The sequence below is a fragment of the Schistocerca nitens genome, unplaced genomic scaffold (genome assembly GCF_023898315.1).
Source record: "Schistocerca nitens isolate TAMUIC-IGC-003100 unplaced genomic scaffold, iqSchNite1.1 HiC_scaffold_421, whole genome shotgun sequence".
NCBI lineage: Eukaryota > Metazoa > Arthropoda > Insecta > Orthoptera > Acrididae > Schistocerca > Schistocerca nitens.
This window is the reverse complement of record NW_026045954.1, coordinates 278,560-297,066: the sequence shown is the minus strand read 5'-3', so window position 1 is coordinate 297,066 and position 18,507 is coordinate 278,560. Positions and strand designations below refer to the sequence as shown.

The following is an 18,507-nucleotide window of genomic DNA, read 5'->3' as shown; positions in this document are numbered from 1 at the left end:
TAACTGCAAGTGAGTGGTTCTGATGTGACCTTAATCGAAAGAAGGATATGGATCTGCCTTATCGACACTGACTGAATCCCCAAATCAGAATAAAAAATTGTAGAGACGAAATAATTTTTTCTGACAACTGTACTCTCTAGTTTATCAAGAAATTCAAACGATATTTTCAATACAGCGGTTGGTAAACGTCCTGATAGATGGTATTACGAGTGTGAAAATTGTTGATGTGTAGTGACGTAACTCACCGCAAGCGAGAGACTGCGGCCTCATCAGGTGGAGGGGTGTGGCGGGCAGCTGTGGGTGGTGCAGCTGCGGCAGGAGTCTGGCCGCGGTCGCTGTGGGGCCGGCTGCGGGTGCCAGGGGTGGCCGGCGCACTGTGCACAGAGGGGCTCTGTGTGGGTGAACGTGCTCGCACGGGGACCTTCAGGTTGCTTACTACAGACGGCACAGCTGAGGGAGTGTCTCAAAAAGAAAACTGGATACATACTGAAAACAATAGCAGGTTGTCAGTGAACACGAATGACTTGACAGTGAACCAATTTGCTTCTACACTCTTTCTCCTGCATACATACACATAACTTGCCAACAAACTGTTCAAAATGATGCACAAGCTAAGTGTAAATAAAGAGCCAGCCAAATTGGTGGACTGACAGTTTTACTACATCACTACATAAGTAATCGCACAGAAATTATGAGGTCATTCATCAGACTTTCTCAAAATGGTTCAAATGGCTCTGAGCACTATGGGACTTAACATCTTAGGTCATCAGTCCCCTAGAACTTAGAACTAGTTAAACCTAACTATCCTAAGGACATCACACACATCCATGCCCGAGGCAGGATTCGAACCTGCGACCGTAGCAGTCGCGCGGTTCCTGACGGCGCGCCTAGAACCGCGAGACCACCGCGGCCGCCAGACTTTCTCACACCTTTAAATGTACCACTATGCTCGTTAGAGGCTATTCAAACCGTATGTAGTTGATGAACCAGGAACGGGATTATAAGAGCCACAGAAAAAAAAAAAATGCCTGGAGGAGACAGATTTCAAACTTAGCATGGAAGGTAGTTCTGCTCTCTCACGATGTCTAACGACTACTGAGGTCGCTGGTATGGAGTACCTGGCAGTAGGTGGCAGACAATGTACCTAATATAAAAAAGGAATGTTTTTGCGGGTGTCCGGATACTTTAGATCACACAGTGTATCTCTAAGTTTTTACATAGCCCATTTTTCCCAGCGTGTCTTCATATCATTTGTGCAGAAGCTTGAGGCCAAAACCAAAGTAACAATAAAATAGAAGTAATGACTGAATAAGGATGGATCACTTAAAGGTCAAAACGGTTTTTGATGTTACGTAATACTTGGTTCTTACCCGATTTTTTTATCTATGGTATCAGCTAATAAACACAGTTCAATATCAGAATTGGATGAAATCAGTGAAAGCACCGCCAATCAGTGACGGTGTGTTTTACAGGAGAGATTTACTCACGGGCAGTCAGCAGCAAATATTGTAGCCTTGAAAATACACACCACATAGAACTGGGAAACTCAGACGAGTAGCTCGTGTCGTGCTAACCTGGGACCGGGTGGCGCACCAGCGAGCAGCTGGGTCACTACGATCACGTCTTCAACACAGTTCCGCATCGCGTCAGCCCATCCCTCTGTGGCCATCACCTGGACGTTGTGGGCCTTTACGAAGGCGACGGCGGCCGCAGTAAGGTCTGGGCAGGAGTGCCTCACTGCCAGCACAGCCGCGGCTGCCGCGTTCTCGACGCTCAGCTGAGCGGCCACCTGCTGCTCGCAGATGGACTTCAAGGCCGACAAGCCGTATTTGTCAGCAGCGGCGAGCAGCTGGGGGGCCATGCCGGGCAGCTGGGGGGCCTCGAGGGTGTACAGGTAGCCCAGCAGTTCCCTCAGCACCGGGCCCTCCACGTCTGCGATGCTGACCTGACCGCTGCTGGCCTCCAGCGTGTCGTGCTGGAACATGGCCTGGAACACGGGGCTCCGGGCGGCCAGGACGGCCCGGTGCGCCGCCAGCCGCGTCTCCCCCGCCAGCAGCGTCACCACAGCGCCTTCGCCCGCGTCCAGAAGGGCGCCGAGGCCCACGCAGGTGGTCTGTTGAACCTCTTCAACTGCTGCCATTGTGGATGAATCTGAAACACAGCGCCAATGAGCAGCCCTCTGCCCTTCTGCAACACCCCCAGTGCTTGTACGAGGCTACGAGGCTTATGCAGTGACAGTAAAAGCCGGTTCCCACTACAGCGCGGCGTGCGGCAACGGCAGCGGCAAGCGTTTTCCGCCTTGACGCGGCGGCTCGCGGAATTGGCGTTCCCATCTGGAAGCGGCAGACGCCAGCGGTAGCCAATGACGGACAGCCACTGAGGTACGGGGCGGGACCCACCGAAACGCCCAGTGCGTTTGATTAACTAAATCTTACACTTACATGAAGGAAAGACGAAGTTGGGTGAGGACATACAAATTTTTCATTTTCTGTACAATGTACTCTTTCACATATTTCATTATTCATGTTTAGAGGCACCTGTTTGTGGTGAAAATTTTTGCCCGATTTCGTCATTTTTAAAAAGTTATTTCGATATATTTTTCACTAGTTTTTTTACATTTCGTCAATAATTTCGTTAAATTTTATTTCCACTTTTCAGCAGTAAAAGGTACAGGAAATACATTTATGGCACATTTGCAGTGAAAAATCTTTTATTTTACGTAAATTGAAAAAGCATAAATCATGAAAGTTTGGAAAACATTTATCCTGTCCTAGAGTATGGACACAACACACAAGTCAGCCCGGGAAAGACAAGGATACCGTGACTTCCACATTACTGGGGGTCAGAGCTGTTCTCCTGTCAGACATTATATTGTAATATCTAGAAAATGATCTCTCACTATCAACATTACTGACTGGCATCCACAAAGCCTCCACTACAGCTTTACACAAACCTGCTCATCCATTCTCTCAGCTTCGGATGATCAACTTTTTCCATCGGAATGTTAGCCTCAATGAAAGCTCGAGTAGTCGATAAAATGAATTCTTCTTTATCATTTTTCGCTCGTTTTGCCCCTGCAGTGACTTCCGTGAGCGTAGCTTGTCTTTTTCTACCAGTAGTTGTTAGCGCCTTCTCCTTGTTCTTCTTATGGGAAGAACTGTTATTAATGTGTTTCAGGCACGTTTCCTTCCTCTGCCACTCAATACACACATTGCAGTATTTGCACATAAGTATCTTCCTAGCCGGCCGTTGTGGCCGTGCGGTTCTAGGCGCTTCAGTCCGGAACGGCGCGACTGCTACGGCTGCACGTTCGAATCCTGCCTCGGGCATGGATGTGTGTGATGTCCTTAGGTTAGTTAGGTTTAAGTAGTTCTAAGTTCTAGGGGACTGATGACCTCAGATGTTGTCCCATAGTGCTCAGAGGCATCCAGTATCTTTCTACTTTTGTCGAAAACATAAAATCCTTCGGACGAAAATTCCTTTTCTCGGTCGAAAACTGTCACTACCATATTAATCATCTGTAGCACGACAACACAACACAAAATACCACACTCAATGCACCGGCGGTCCACAACGATTTCCAACACGCAATACTGAATACACCGCCAGAACATCCAGAACATTGTAGAATGTCTTTGGAATACTCGATATATTATACATATCGAAATGGTGTACAATCTATATCCTCTGTATTACCATAACTCCAATCGAATTTCCGCATTAAGTTCAAATGACGAGATTTTGCAAAGTTTCGTCAATTGTTTCCCGATTTGGCTTAAAAGTAAATAGTTTCGCGTTTTCAGCAAAATGTGTAAAATTTCGTGAAAATTTCGTGATTTCGCGCTTTGCGAAAAACAGGTGCCTCTACTAATGTTTTCTCATTTCACCATAAACAGATTTCATGACTACCGTTCATGATTGGTCACTGTCTCCTAACTCACTGAAACAATGTACGATAAAAGAGATTATTCAGATAGTTAAATGAGACAAAAATTTAACTGTGATACGGTAGCAGGTACACGAAAACAGTAAGAACACAAAGGCTAGGGGGAATGGATGAAAGTGGAAGCCTGATAGAATTTCCCACAGAGCATAATGTAATGATCACCAGCACCTTGCTTAAGGATCACGAAAGAATAATATATATTTGGAAATGAGTTTTCGAAGCCAGATTTTAAGTTATAAGACATTTCCCGGTGCAGACGCAAACCTACACTAATTTATTGGTTACGAGCTGAGGGTTACAACTAAAGAGACAGTAAACGGTAGCAAATTAAGGAGATGGAACTTGAATAAGTCATGACCCACAGTTTTCCGATAATCTTAAAGCTACCGTAAATAAACGACTGCCTGAAACAGAGAAAGGAATCCGCTAGAATACGAATGGATATCTTTGAGAGAAGAAGTCGTGAATGCAGCAGAGTATGTGAACGGGAAACAGGTGCAGTAGAAATCGTTAGATGAAACTTAATATATTAAATTTGACAAGAGGGAAAAGTATAAAAATGCAGAAAATAAAGTAGGCCATGTGAAATAGAAATATCTAAACATGACGTTGACAGAAAGTCTAAAATCGCAACACGATTTGCACTTGGAAAACATAGGAGAAGTAAAATGAGAAAGAAGAAAGTAAACTTTGCTCAAAGGAGAAGCAACTGTCAAGAACTCATTTGGCAAGCCAGAACTAAGCAAATAAGAGAAGCTAGAAAGTGGAAGGAATATGTAGAAAGGAGAGGGGGAGGGGTTGTACAAACTAACATAAGCACAATGTTAGATTCCTGTGAAATGTCTGAACACGCAAAGCAATACTGATCCTACCACTTACCTAAGTAGACAAAATGAAGAAGTATGAAACTGTGTTTATAGCATTTGCATGTTTAGAGAAAGGTTTTGACAATCTTAATTAAAACATTCTTTGAAGCTCTGGAGATGTCATCGATAAAACACAGGGACACAGGATTACCTATAACTTGTAGAGAAACGAAACTGCATTTCTAAGACTTCAATGACTTGAAAGGGAAGCAGTAATTGAGAAGGCAGAAGTAGAGAGGATATAAAATTAAGACTGTCAATAGCAAGAAAAGCTTTCTGAAAAAGAAAATTTGTTCACATCGAATATAAATTCTAACGGTTGGGTACTATTTTACAAAGGTATTTGTGTGGAATGCAGCCTTGCATGTAAGTGAAACGTGGATGATGAACAGTTCTGTCAAGAAGACAATGGACGCTTTCAAAACGTGGTGATCAATAAGAATGCTGAAGATTAGATACGAGGATCGTGTAACTAAAGAAGAGGTACGGAATTAAGTAGAGGAGGAAGAGGAAATTACGGCACAACTTGACTACAAGAAGAGTTAGTTGACAGGACATATTATGAGGCGTCAAAGAGTGAGGACAAAGGGGTTGGGTGATAGTGTTCTGATAACAATCATCCGCTGAAATGCTATTCTACTATTTTATCTGTTAATTTTAGCAGTGAATTTACTCTTCCATGCACTTCTCCACAAAACATTTAAACCAAAACTGAAATCAGCTGAACACCAAATCTTTCAACCACTGTCTGCAACTACTGCATTCATTTTCAACTTTCTAAAACTATCACACATACAGATATAACGGGGACAGAAATAAACAAACATTAGTTTTCAGCATATAATTCTTTAGGTTGGCAACATATACATAAACAAACCAAACAGGAAGGGATATGAGGTGAACACACTGTAGGTACGACTTCAAATCAGAGTTTTCGGTAAAATGTCTATAGCTAGTGACAGAAGAAAAAAGAGCGAACATGAAAATGTGCTTATGTTGCATAATCTATGTTTTAGTTCAACCTCCAGCACGTGACCGGGTGAGGGGAAACGCAGATGTCCGCCAAAAACTCGATTCACTGTAAGTAATCAGTTATTCACGTAAAAAAAGACGTGAACAGATTTATAATTTGCAAGTATCACATATCAAAACAAAACTGAATCCTTCTAGATTCCACCGAAGATGCCTTAAAGTAAAAGGCGAAATGCGTCTTGAACCAATAAAGTACACTGGATCAAGAAAAAACGTTCGTTACTTACCAAAGGAAATAATCAATAGCTGTAGATACTTAGCAAATTACATCTTATGACATACCAGCAAATTAGTTTCGGTTTAACTTCTCATTCCACATGCTATTAAATGCTGTTTAAAAGAATTTATCTATCCCTTCTGAAAAACTGTAGTTACTTTCATATCTCGGTAGATAAATAGATTTTGGATATTTATCATGCGACGAAATACATGACTTTTTACAAGTTATCGTTTGCAAAAAAACACGTTTCGATTTCTTGAACCGTTTACGAAATTTGCGGTTGATACAACCATATGGTTTACGACGAGTAGGACGCAGTATCGGTCGCATCGCGAGCGACTCACGCGCGTCACCGCACAGCATGTCCGCTGACATATCATTCAATATCGCGAGAACGGTGATAGCTATCGTTCTGCTCTCAGCTTTAAAAACAATTTCGATATATTGACTAAATTTCATACGCAATAATGTATTACCTAAAATGAACCGTTCGCAAAGTCCACGCAGTGCGTTTTTACCTCTGCACACTCATTAAAATTTCGTGTAAAGCTTTACGTAAATGCGATACAGCAAGTAACCACGACGAATAACGAAAATAAATTCGGTCCTTTATCGAGAGAAGATATCAGGCTGTAACATGCACAAGAATCAATTTTTTCTACGGAATAGTTTTTTGAAATCGGATGATAAGTATTTCATAGCTGCCGCCGCGTCCGCGCCAGCGGTTCGGCGAAAGTTCGTGTGGCCCAGGGTTCCGTACCTGACGTCACGCTCAGCGCGTTCTGTGATTGGTGGAGCGGACCTGGAGCGCGGCACGCGGCAGCGGCAGCGGTTCGACATGGGCAAACCGCGAGGCAGAAGGCGTTTCCATGGCAACCACGCCGCTGCCGCGCGGTTTCAATGCGCGGCAGCCCTAGTGGGAAACGCCCTTAAATGTTGCCCCTCACAAGTCTGTTGCAATAACATACTGTCCTATCTGTATAAACTTGATGCCACAGGTGAACAGCTGCAATTCTTCGACCACACGATCCTCGAGATTTATGGTTTCTCTTATTTAGCACAATGTGCCCTCAGAATGGGTAGAGACCTCAATTGCTTAATTTCTTTCAACAGAAGTCTTTCGAAATTAAGTCTTTCAAAATGGAGATACTGAAAAGGTCATATGCAACTATGGCGCTCCTGTACTACACCACTGATCCCTCTAATCTCTGCTGTTAGTGGAACGACATTATGCAACTAGAATCTGTATTACTCTGCTCTAAGAGCTAGTTCTGCATATTGCCTTGTATGATCTGTCACGCAGAGCACTGGCCATCTGCTACGAGTACTTCAGTCTGGGAAGCCTCACCGGCAAACATTGCATCAGGGTAGCAGCTGCAGTCACACCACAACTCCTTCTCAACATTTCTGACATATTCCAACAATACGACACCAAACTGTGCACAGTGAAACTTCGAGCCAGTGAAAGGGAGTATGTGTCCTCGGAGTCTTTCGTGGCACAATGTTTGAAAAAATACTTCTCGGTTTTCAGGCCGCATCGATTTGAACAAAATTTTAGAGTTTTTGGTCGAAGATAGCCACCGAAAGAGTGAGAATTTTAGTCGAATTGGTGCAGCTTGAAAAGTGAGAACTTTTATTCAAAGAGAATATGTTTTCCATTTCAGTAAGGCCAGAATTACACTATCAAATTTCTTTGTCAAATATTTTGTCAAAGACATTTGATGGTGTAATAGGGAACTTTGTCAAATGTCGTCAAATATTTGATCAAATTAGGGCCTCGCTGTCTTCTGTTCACTGCAATGTGACATGTTGCCACGTGGAGCGCTAGCATCGCTGCAGTGTTCTGTCATCTGTAGTGTTTTTATAAACATTGCCGGTAAATACAATTGGTGTGTGCCGACAACTACAAAATTAATAGAGATGTATGAAGCTGATGAGGCACTTTACAATGTGAGGCAACCTGAATACAAAAATAGATTAAGAAGATTGGAGACCTGACCTGACCTGACCTGACCTGACCTAACCTAACCTAACCTAACCTAACCCTCTCCTGTAGCAAGGAATCGGAGTGTGACAGTGAGCCTGTCTTCTGCAGATGTAGCAGTTCTTAAGTGAGTATTGTGCTTTGTGATATGAGGATACACTTCACTCAGCAATTACTGATGTATGCTCATCCATTCTTAAGTAATTGATGTTCGACTTGACGTCCTTCACTATGAGCTCATGTAATAGGTTTTGTTGAATGCTTTTATCGTGTCATCGTAAAACACAGGGCTTCAGCCAGGTACGTTTCCTTTTTTTCCCCCACTTCTCTTCCACATGTGCATACAGTGCAGTTAAGGTACATGCAATTGCTGCGGTTAATAGCAAGTTGATATTGTCAGCCATCTTGAACTGTGACATAAAATATGATGACAGAGTAATACCCCTTCTAGTGCTACGTCAAATATCTTTGACAAATATGTTTGACAGAATATTTAATCACATCTTTGATCAAATCTTTGACAAAGAGATTTGATAGTGTAATACCGACTTAACACAAATGTTACCTTTTGTTGTGTTCAAGCTCCACCCTCTTCCCCCCCCCCCCCCCACCCGCCCCATTCTGTTAGCCGTAATACAAATAACGTTACCAATTCAGAAAACTCATAAGCATTCTCTCACAGATACTACGAGATTCCTATTAAAACGAAAAGAGTTTGAGTAACTTCATTCATGTCTAACACTTATCAACACCGTCCTACCCCTCTAATGTAGAGCATTAAAAAGTGTCAACGAATATGTAAATATTTTTATTAGTATGAGATAGCTACTGCTTTCATTTCCTACAGTTTTTGTCGGTGTTAGGCACAGATGGTAAATTTAGGTGGCACTAAAAACTGGTAAAGCAACACACACTGATTGGATGTCTCAACGTATAGATGACTGAACTGGAGACCTTAATTTTTATTAGTACCGTACAGATTCCCAGATGATTCTGCCACATAAACACAAAAGTACGTACTTACAATGAGAGAATAGCAGCTGTTACACAGTTTTATAAATTTGAAGTCAGTGTGATACTACGAGTGTCGTTCAATAAGTGACGCAGCACATTTTTCTCGGCCAATTTCGGTTGAAAAATTGGAGAATTTGTTGTGGGAATAGTGGAACATTCCAGTTTCAGCCACTATACCCGCGTATGCCCTTGCCGATTTACATTTTCCGTGATTTTCCTAAATCGCTTCAGGCAAATGCCACGATGGTTCTTTGAAACGGCACGGCCGACTTCCTTCCCCATCCTTCCGTGACCCGATCGGGTCGATGACCTCCCTTTCTGGTCCCCTCCCACAAATGAACCAACCAACCATCCCCTATACCATCATCAAGTTCCAGTAAGTGGCGGCTGAGCCGTAGTCGTGTCCGGCTCTTCGAAAAGCGCGCCAGGCGGAGTGCTTTCGCTTCGCGTCCAGTGTTTGCGGTGGCGCTTTCCGCTTGGCGCGCTGTTTGGATCGCTACCGCCCTGTGGAGGGGAGCAAGTGTAGAGTCACGTGACGATCGAGGGGGACGTACTGGGCGGTGACCGAGAGAGGTGGTGGCGCGAGCGGGGCCCTGCTGTTGGGGATCGTCAACTGCTTTGGCCGACCTCTTGGCTGTCAGGGACCAAGTCTGCCTTAGACACAGGTACGTGGCTTATGAAGCTTAGAAGCCATGGTGCAGGAGACCAGCGCGTGGGACCGTATGTCTTCTTATCGGCCGTTGATACCACTGGCAGCAGTTGGCTCTAAGAAGCATTTGGAAGTGCGACGACGTGTTCCCGGCGCTGGAGTGGAGTGTGGGAACTTGAGTACTGTTTTTATGTAACAGAGTATATATATATATATATATATATTACTGGCCATTAAAATTACTACACCAAGAAGAAATGCAGATGATAAACGGGTATTCATTGGACAAATATATTATACTAGAACTGACATGTGATTACATTTTCACGCAATTTCGGTGTATAGATCCTGAGAAATCAGTACCCAGAACAACGACCTCTGGACGTAATAACGGCCATGATACGCCTGGGCATTGAGTCAAACAGAGCTCGGATGGCGTGTACAGGTACAGCTGCCCATGCAGCTTCATCACGATACTACAGTTCATCAAGAGTAGTGACTGGCGTATTGTGACGAGCCAACTGCTCGGCCACCGTTGACCAGACGTTTTCAATTGGTGAGAAATCTGGAGAATGTGCTGGCCAGGACAGCTCTCGAACATTTTCTGTATCCAGAGAGGCCCATACAGGACCTGCAAATTGCGGTCGGGCATTATCCTACTGAAATGTAGGGTTTCGCAGGGATCGAATGAAGGGTAGAGCCACGGGTAGCAACACATCTGAAATGTAACGACCACTGTTGAAAGTGCCGTCAGTGCGAACAAGAGGTGACCGAGACGTGTATCCAATGGCACCCCATACCATCAGGCCAGGTGATACGCCAGTATGGCGATAACGACGAATACACGTTTCCAATATGCGTTCACCGCGATGTCGCCAAACACGGATGCGACCATCATGATGCTGTAAACAGAACTTGAATTCATCCGAAAAAATGACGTTTTGCCATTCGTCGTCGAGTACACCATGCAGCGTCAAGGGTAACTGCAGCAATGGTCTCCGACCTGATAGTCGATGCTGGTGCAAGTCGGAAACGTGATGGTACGCATTTCTCCTCCTTACACGAGGCATCACAACAACGTTTCACCAGGCGACGCCGGTCAACTGCTATTTGTGTATGAGAAATCGGTTGGAAACTTTCCTCATGTCAGCACGTTGTAGGTGTCGCCACCGGCGCCAACCTTGTGTGAATGCTCTGGAAAGCTAATCGTTTGCATATTACAGCATCTTCTTCCTGTCGGTTAAATTTCGCGTCTGTAGTACGTCATCTTCATAGTGTAGCAAGGTCTTCAAGTTCTAGTGAAGTGTATGAGTTTCTTCACCAGTGGATTTGTTGGGATCGTTCCACCGCAGTTTTCGTTTGCCTGTCCGCGCGAATGTGGTAATTGCTTCTTGGTCGGGCTGTTTTGATTCACCCTGCGATTGGGTGGTTTTGGGTCGGTGTCGCGGGTGTCTCTGGTTTGGAGTCTGTGCAGGCACCGCCCTTGCTACATCTTCTGGTTTTGAGTAACTCCGGGAGGTACTGGCTTGTAATGAGAGTTATGGGGCTGATCTGCTATGGCCCTGTAGACCACCAGTAACTATTTCGCTTATTGTGATTTGGGCCCCTTTACACGTGTCACTCCCTCAGCGAGGTAAGGAAATTTTTTTTTGGGAAGTTCCTTTAATGTGAAGGTTTGTGTGCTGGCTTATTGACATTTATTTTGTAACAAATATAAGTTATGTAACTGTCGAGAGACAAGTATTTTTGCTTAGTACAAGCTAGCTGCTTAAAGTTTTTTTTGGAATTGTTCCCTTATTGATATAACAAGTTTAAAATCTTCTTATTGTTCACGTCAAACCTTGCAATATCCTTTACATAGAGCTATTTTTAAAAAGGTTTTTTTAGTTAAAATCTCGTTATTGGCAAGTTGTCATACCTGGTAATCTCCTTTAATAATGAAAATTGTCATGCTATTTGAAATTGTTTTGAAATTATTTTTTTTTAAAATGCCAGGCTTAAATTTTATTATTGAGAAAGTTTAAAATAAAAAGGTATCTTTAGCAGTGTGTGTTACTTCACCAGCACCTCCTGGCCCCTACTTCCACGATACCGTTTTGGGATAACACGTCTACTTGAGTTGTTGTTTGTGAACGGCCCTAATTACCGGTTCAGCGACCCTACAGGTGGCCTTTAAAATGACATCTGTAACGGAAGCGCGTTCCAAGCAGAGAGCTGTCACAGAGTTTCTTTTGTCGAAAAAATTGACCATAGCATATATTCGTAGGTGCTTCCAGAACGTCTACGAATACCTGGCACTGATCGGTATGTCGTTGCGCGAGGTGTCTGTCACCGTGGCAACAAAATCGCGCGAACATACCCGATCTCCTCCGTGCCGGCGGGTCGCACCCAACCGTGCCTCCCACCATGTTGCAACGTGCGGTCACGCTCGTCCAATAGTTGGGGCTGTCAGAGGTGGCTGCGCATTGGGGTCCTCGCCGCCTAACACGAGAGCATAAAGAGCAAAAACGCCATCTGTGCGTAATAGCTTCTGGGTCAAAGGGCTGATAGTGACGATATCTTGTCGAACACCGCCACAGCCAGAGAAACACGGGTTCATCACTTCGAACCGGAAACAAAGCGGCAATCTACGCAGCGGCGACACACTACCTCTCCTCCGAAGAAGAAGTTGAGAGTCGATAAACGTAGGGACACGCCCTTGTGTGACTCTGAAGGGGTTATTCTGTTTGATGTCCTGCCTCGTCGTGCTACATGCAACTCGCAAGTATATTGTCCTACCCTCAGCAAACTGAAGAAAAGACTTCAACGTGTTCGTGGCCACAAAAATTCAAACCGACTTCTGCTTCTCTGTGACAACGCAATCCCTCACACGAGCCTGACCGGAGTGGAGGTCGCAGAACTTCAGTGGACGCTTCTTCCTCGTCCATCCCACAGCCCGGGTCTCGCACCTTTACCCCAATGATTGATGCGCTCCGGGGGAAGCATACTTGGATGATTTTTTTTTGTCATCAGTCTACTGACTGGTTTGATGCGGCCCGCCATGAATTCCTTTCCTGTGCTAACTTCTTCATCTCAGAGTAGCACTTGCAACCTACGTCCTCAATTATTTGCTTGACGTATTTCAATCTCTGTCTTCCTCTACAGTTTTTGCCCTCTACAGCTCCCTCTAGTACCATGGAAGTCATTCCCTCATGTCTTAGCACATGTCCTATCATCCTGTCCCTTCTCCTTATCTGTGTTTTCCACATATTCCTTTCCTCTCCGATTCTGCGTAGAACCTCCTCATTCCTTACCTTATCAGTCCACCTAATTTTCAACATTCGTCTATAGCACCACATCTCAAATGCTTCGATTCTCTTCTGTTCCGGTTTTCCCACAGTCCATGTTTCACTACCATACAATGCTGTACTCCAGGCGTACATCCTCAGAAATTTCTTCCTCAAATTAAGGCCGGTATTTGATATTAGTAGACTTCTCTTGGCCAGAAATGCCTTTTTTGCCATAGCGAGTCTGCTTTTGATGTCCTCCTTGCTCCGTCCGTCATTGGTTATTTTAGTGCCTAGGTAGCAGAATTCCTTAACTTCATTGACTTCGTGACCATCAATCCTGATGTTAAGTTTCTCGCTGTTCTCATTTCTACTACTTCTCATTACCTTCGTCTTTCTCCGATTTACTCTCAAACCATACTGTGTACTCATTAGACTGTTCATTCCGTTCAGCAGATCATTTAATTCTTCTTCACTTTCACTCAGGATAGCAATGTCATCAGCGAATTGTATCATTGATATCCTTTCACCTTGTATTTTAATTGCACCCCTGAACCTTTCTTTTATTTCCATCATTGCTTCCTCGATGTACAGATTGAAGAGTAGGGGCGAAAGGCTACAGCCTTGTCTTACACCCTTCTTAATACGAGCACTTCGTTCTTGATCGTCCACTCTTATTATTCCCTCTTGGTTGTTGTACATATTGTATATGACCCGTCTCTCCGTATAGCTTACCCCTACTTTTTTCAGAATCTCGAACAGCTTGCACCATTTTATATTGTCGAACGCTTTTTCCAGGTCGACAAATGCTATGAAAGTGTCTTGATTTTTCTTTAGCCTTGCTTCCATTATTAGCCGTAACGTCAGAATTGCCTCTCTCGCCCCTTTACTTTTCCTAAAGCCAAACTGATCGTCACCTAGCGCATTCTCAATTTTCTTTTCCATTCTTCTGTATATTATTCTTGTAAGCAGCTTCGATGCATGAGCTGTTAAGCTGATTGTGCGATAATTCTCGCACTTGTCAGCTCTTGGCGTCTTCGGAATTGTGTGGATGATGCTTTTCCGAAAGTCAGATGGTATATCGCCAGACTCATATATTCTACACACCAACGTGAATAGTCGTTTTGTTGCCACTTCCCCCAATGATTGGGATGATAGGGACGATAGGGGCGTTATCGATGCTACAAGACGTCGACCAGTAGGACAGAAACGTGTGGGCTTACAAGCACTACCAGTGAGGTTCCACTGAACGGGGATTACGTTGAAACATAGCGTTTTGTAGTCTGAAGAGTGGGGAGTGATATGATGCACGGGATTTCTGAATGAAACAAACCAGCTTCAAGGAAAAAAGTCTTGCGTTACCTGCTTGTTGGACGCCCCTCTTATTTTCTTATTGTAGTGAAAGTTGCAGTACTGAGAAGGTAGAAGATGCTCCGTGTGGTTTTTGTGCCTCTGTGGTCTACGTTTTCAGCTACAGTTACAGTAACACAAACATACCTGGAACACTGACAGGTTTACTTGCACATAAGCTGACATACTGGCTTCTGTTATCATTTAGCTTTTACATTTTTCCACTATTGTGTTGTGTGAGCTCTTCTGCAGTTCAGTCCAGACTGGAAAATGTGCCTACATCACAGTGTAGAACGTGACACGTAATGTTTGTTCTGTCCATAAACATAAATATGTGGAAAGCAAACTCGACATGTCACGTTCTACGCTGTGCTGTAGGCACATTTTTCAGTCCGGTTTGGGCTGCAGAAGAGCTCAGACAACACAGCCTTCCTGGATGACAAAAATTCAAATGAATTTGCTACGAAAATCTTTCACTGAAAGAGTATAGTAATTAAGTGCCAGATTGGAGAGCTCCCAATACTAATAACTGTATGCTGCCTGATATCTTCACTACACTGAGGACAATTTATTATAACTCATATCTTTCAGTTTATGATAACTTTTATTTCAACTTTGATATATGTAACGAGTGGTCCAATACAAAACGATGTGTACGGCCCACGGAGGCATGAAACTGTTTCAAAACTTCGACAGAGTGAGTGCAAACCTGTCACAGGGACCACTCCGGTAGGTAGAACTGCCTATATGGTATTGCACTGCGGTAATCAGCAAATTACACAGCTATCGCATACACACTTAATCAAGCCTGAAGAGGAATTATTGCCACACAGAGCCTAGTGACGCCTGAAGAAAGAAACACTGGACAAATGAGTGCGCCGGCCGCTGTGGCCGAGTGGTTCTAGGCACTTCAGTCCGGAACCGCGTTGCTGCTACGGTCGCAGGTTCGAATCCTGCCTCAGGCATGGATGTGTGTGATGTCCTTAGGTTAGTTAGGTTTAAGTAGTTCTAAGTTCTAGGGGGCTGATGACCTCCCATAGTGCTTAGAGCCATTTGAACCAAGTGGGTGCTGGAGAGTCTCTACTCACCCTTAAGCGTGGAGAGGAGTGACGCCAGGCAGTGAAACCAGCGCAGAAGGCGTCCCAGAGACTGTGCGACCGGCCGTCCTGCCGATACGCTTATGTACCTGACGGCTGATGACAGGGGTGCGTGACGTCACCGCGTCCTGCGTGACCTTCCAAAGGCGGCGCGATTAGATAAGCAGTACCTCGAGTATGTATTACCAGATGCCACAGACTTAGCCGTCCGCCCCGACAGCTGAATCGTCAGCATGACGGACGGCCGTCCTAAGGGGCTCGGATTCGATTCCCGGCGCGCAGGCCGCCCAGTGTGGCGTCGAATGTAACAAGACCTGCACCAAGGCGGCCGGACTTGCCCCGTAAGGGGCCTCTGGGCTAATGACGCCAAACCCTCATTTCCATTTTTCCACAGCCTTAGCTGTGTGAGCAGGCTTAAATAATCCGTCTACTGACACCTACAGCGATATCCGATAACCAGGAATGCGAAACATCAACATGTGTTCCTAAACCGATTGACATTTGGCACTGCGTGACTGAAAATGTTCTCAAGATCTCAGTCTCGACAGCATAAAACAGTCTGTTTTGTAATTGCATATAAAATACATGTGGCTGTAGTGCTGATGCTGGTTTGTCAGTTGCATTTCACTCGAGTCAATAGTCTTATGAGAAACGTACAGAACATGATACATTTTAAGTGTGTAACATAAAACTTTGTAGCTATAATTCTACAACTACATCTATACTCCGCAAGCCACCCAAAGGTGTGTGGCGGAGGGCACTTTAAGTGCCACTGTCATTACCTCCCTTTTCTGTTCCAGTCGCGTATGGTTCGCGGGAAGAACGACTGCCTGAAAGCCTCCGTGCGCGCTCTAATCTCTCTAATTTTACATTCGTGATCTCCTCGGGAGGTATAAGTAGGGGGAAGCAATATATTCGATACCTCATCCAGAAACGCACCCTCTCGAAACCTGGCGAGCAAGCTACACCGCGATGCAGAGCGGCTCTCTTGCAGAGTCTGCCACTTGAGGTTGCTACACATCTCTGTAACGCTATCACGGTTACCAAATAACCCTGTGACGAAACGCGCCGCTCTTCTTTGGATCTTCTCTATCTCCTCCGTCAACCCGATCTGGTACGGATCCCACACTGTTGAGCAAATACTCAAGTATAGGTCGAACGAGTGTTTTGTAAGCCACCTCCTTTGTTGATGGACTACATTTTCTAAGGACTCTCCCAATGAATCTCAACCTGGCACCCGCCTTTATATGATCATTCCACTTCAAATCGTTCCGCACGCATACTCCCAGATATTTTACAGAAGTAACTGCGACCAGTGTTTGTTCCGCAATCATATAATCATACAATAAAGGCTCCTTCTTTCTATGTATTCGCAATACATTACATTTGTCTATGTTAAGGGTCAGTTGCCACTTCCTGCACCAAGTGCCTATCCGCTGCAGATCTTCCTGCATTTCGCTACAATTTTCTAATGCTGCAACTTCTCTGTATACTACAGCATCATCCGCGAAAAGCCGCATGGAACTTCCGACACTATCTACTAGGTCATATATATATATATATATATATATATATATATATATATATATATATATATATATATAGTGAAAAGCAATGGTCCCATAACACTCCCCTGTGGCACGCCAGAGGTTACTTTAACGTCTGTAGACGTCTCTCCATTGATAACAACATGCTGTGTTCTGTTTGCTAAAAACTCTTCAATCCAGCCACACAGCTGGTCTGATATTCCATAGGCTCTTACTTTGTTTATCAGGCGACAGTGCGGAACTGTATCGAACGCCTTCCGGAAGTCAAGGAAAATAGCATCTACCTGGGAGCCTGTATCTAATATTTTCTGGGTCTCATGAACAAATAAAGCGAGCTGGGTCTCACACGATCGCTGTTTCCGGAATCCATGTTGATTCCTACAGAGTAGATTCTGGGTTTCCAAAAACGACATGATACTCGAGCCAAACACATGTTCTAAAATTCTACAACAGATCGATGTCAGAGATATAGGTCTATAGTTTTGCGCATCTGCTCGACGACCCTTCTTGAAGACTGGGACTATCTGTGCTCTTTTCCAATCATTTGGAACCTTTCGTTCCTCTAGAGACTTGCGGTACACGGCTGTTAGAAGGGGGGCAAGTTCTTCCGCGTACTCTGTGTAGAAACGAATTGGTATCCCGTCAGGTCCAGTGGACTTTCCTCTGTTGAGTGATTCCAGTTGCTTTTCTATTCCTTGGACACTTATTTCGATGTCAGCCATTTTTTCGTTTGTGCGAGGATTTAGAGAAGGAACTGCAGTGCGGTCTTCCTCTGTGAAACAGCTTTGGAAAAAGGTGTTTAGTATTTCAGCTTTACGCGTGTCATCCTCTGTTTCAATGCCATCATCATCCCGGAGTGTCTGGATATGCTGTTTCGAGCCACTTACTGATTTAACGTAAGACCAGAACTTCCTAGGATTTTCTGTCAAGTCGGTACATAGAATTTTACTTTCGAATTCACTGAACGCTTCACGCATAGCCCTCCTTACGCTAACTTTGATATCGTTTAGGTTCTGTTTGTCTGAGAGGTTTTCGCTGCGTTTAAACTTGGAGTGAAGCTCTCTTTGCTTTCGCAGTAGCTTCCTAACTTTGTTGTTGAACCACGGTGGGTTTTTCCCGTCCCTCACAGTTTTACTCGGCACGTACCTGTCTAAAACGCATTTTACAATTGCCTTAAACTTTTTCCATAAACACTCAACATTGTCAGTGTCGGAACAGAAATTTTCGTTTTGATCTGTTAGGTAGTCTGAAATCTGCCTCCTATTACTCTTGCTAAACAGATAAACCTTCCTCCCTTTTTTTATATTCCTATTAACTTCCATATTCAGGGATGCTGCAACGGCCTTATGATCACTGATTCCCTGTTCTGCACTTACAGAGTCGAAAAGTTCGGGTCTGTTTGTTATCAGTAGGTCCAAGATGTTATCTCCACGAGTCGGTTCTCAGTTTAATTGCTCGAGGTAATTTACGGATAGTGCACTCAGTATAATGTCACTCGATGCTCTGTCCCTACCACCCGTCTTAAACATCTGAGTG

The 18,507-nt window shown here is 44.3% G+C and overlaps 1 protein-coding gene across 3 annotated transcripts in view; it reads right to left on the bottom strand.

The window, feature by feature from the left end:
* LOC126231840 (ankyrin repeat domain-containing protein 65-like) overlaps positions 1-18,507 on the bottom strand; it is a 115,044-nt gene that overhangs the window by 9,413 nt on the left and 87,124 nt on the right. For 2 of the 3 annotated variants that reach the window (XM_049942423.1, XM_049942424.1), the window contains exons 2-3: positions 1,575-2,151; positions 246-374 (exon numbers count right to left, since the gene is read on the bottom strand). In XM_049942423.1, coding sequence (XP_049798380.1) covers positions 246-374; positions 1,575-2,140 — 695 coding nt within the window. In that variant the 5' untranslated portion in view covers positions 2,141-2,151. The remainder of the gene's footprint in view (positions 1-245; positions 375-1,574; positions 2,152-18,507) is intronic. The other variant, XM_049942425.1, reaches the window with a different exon arrangement.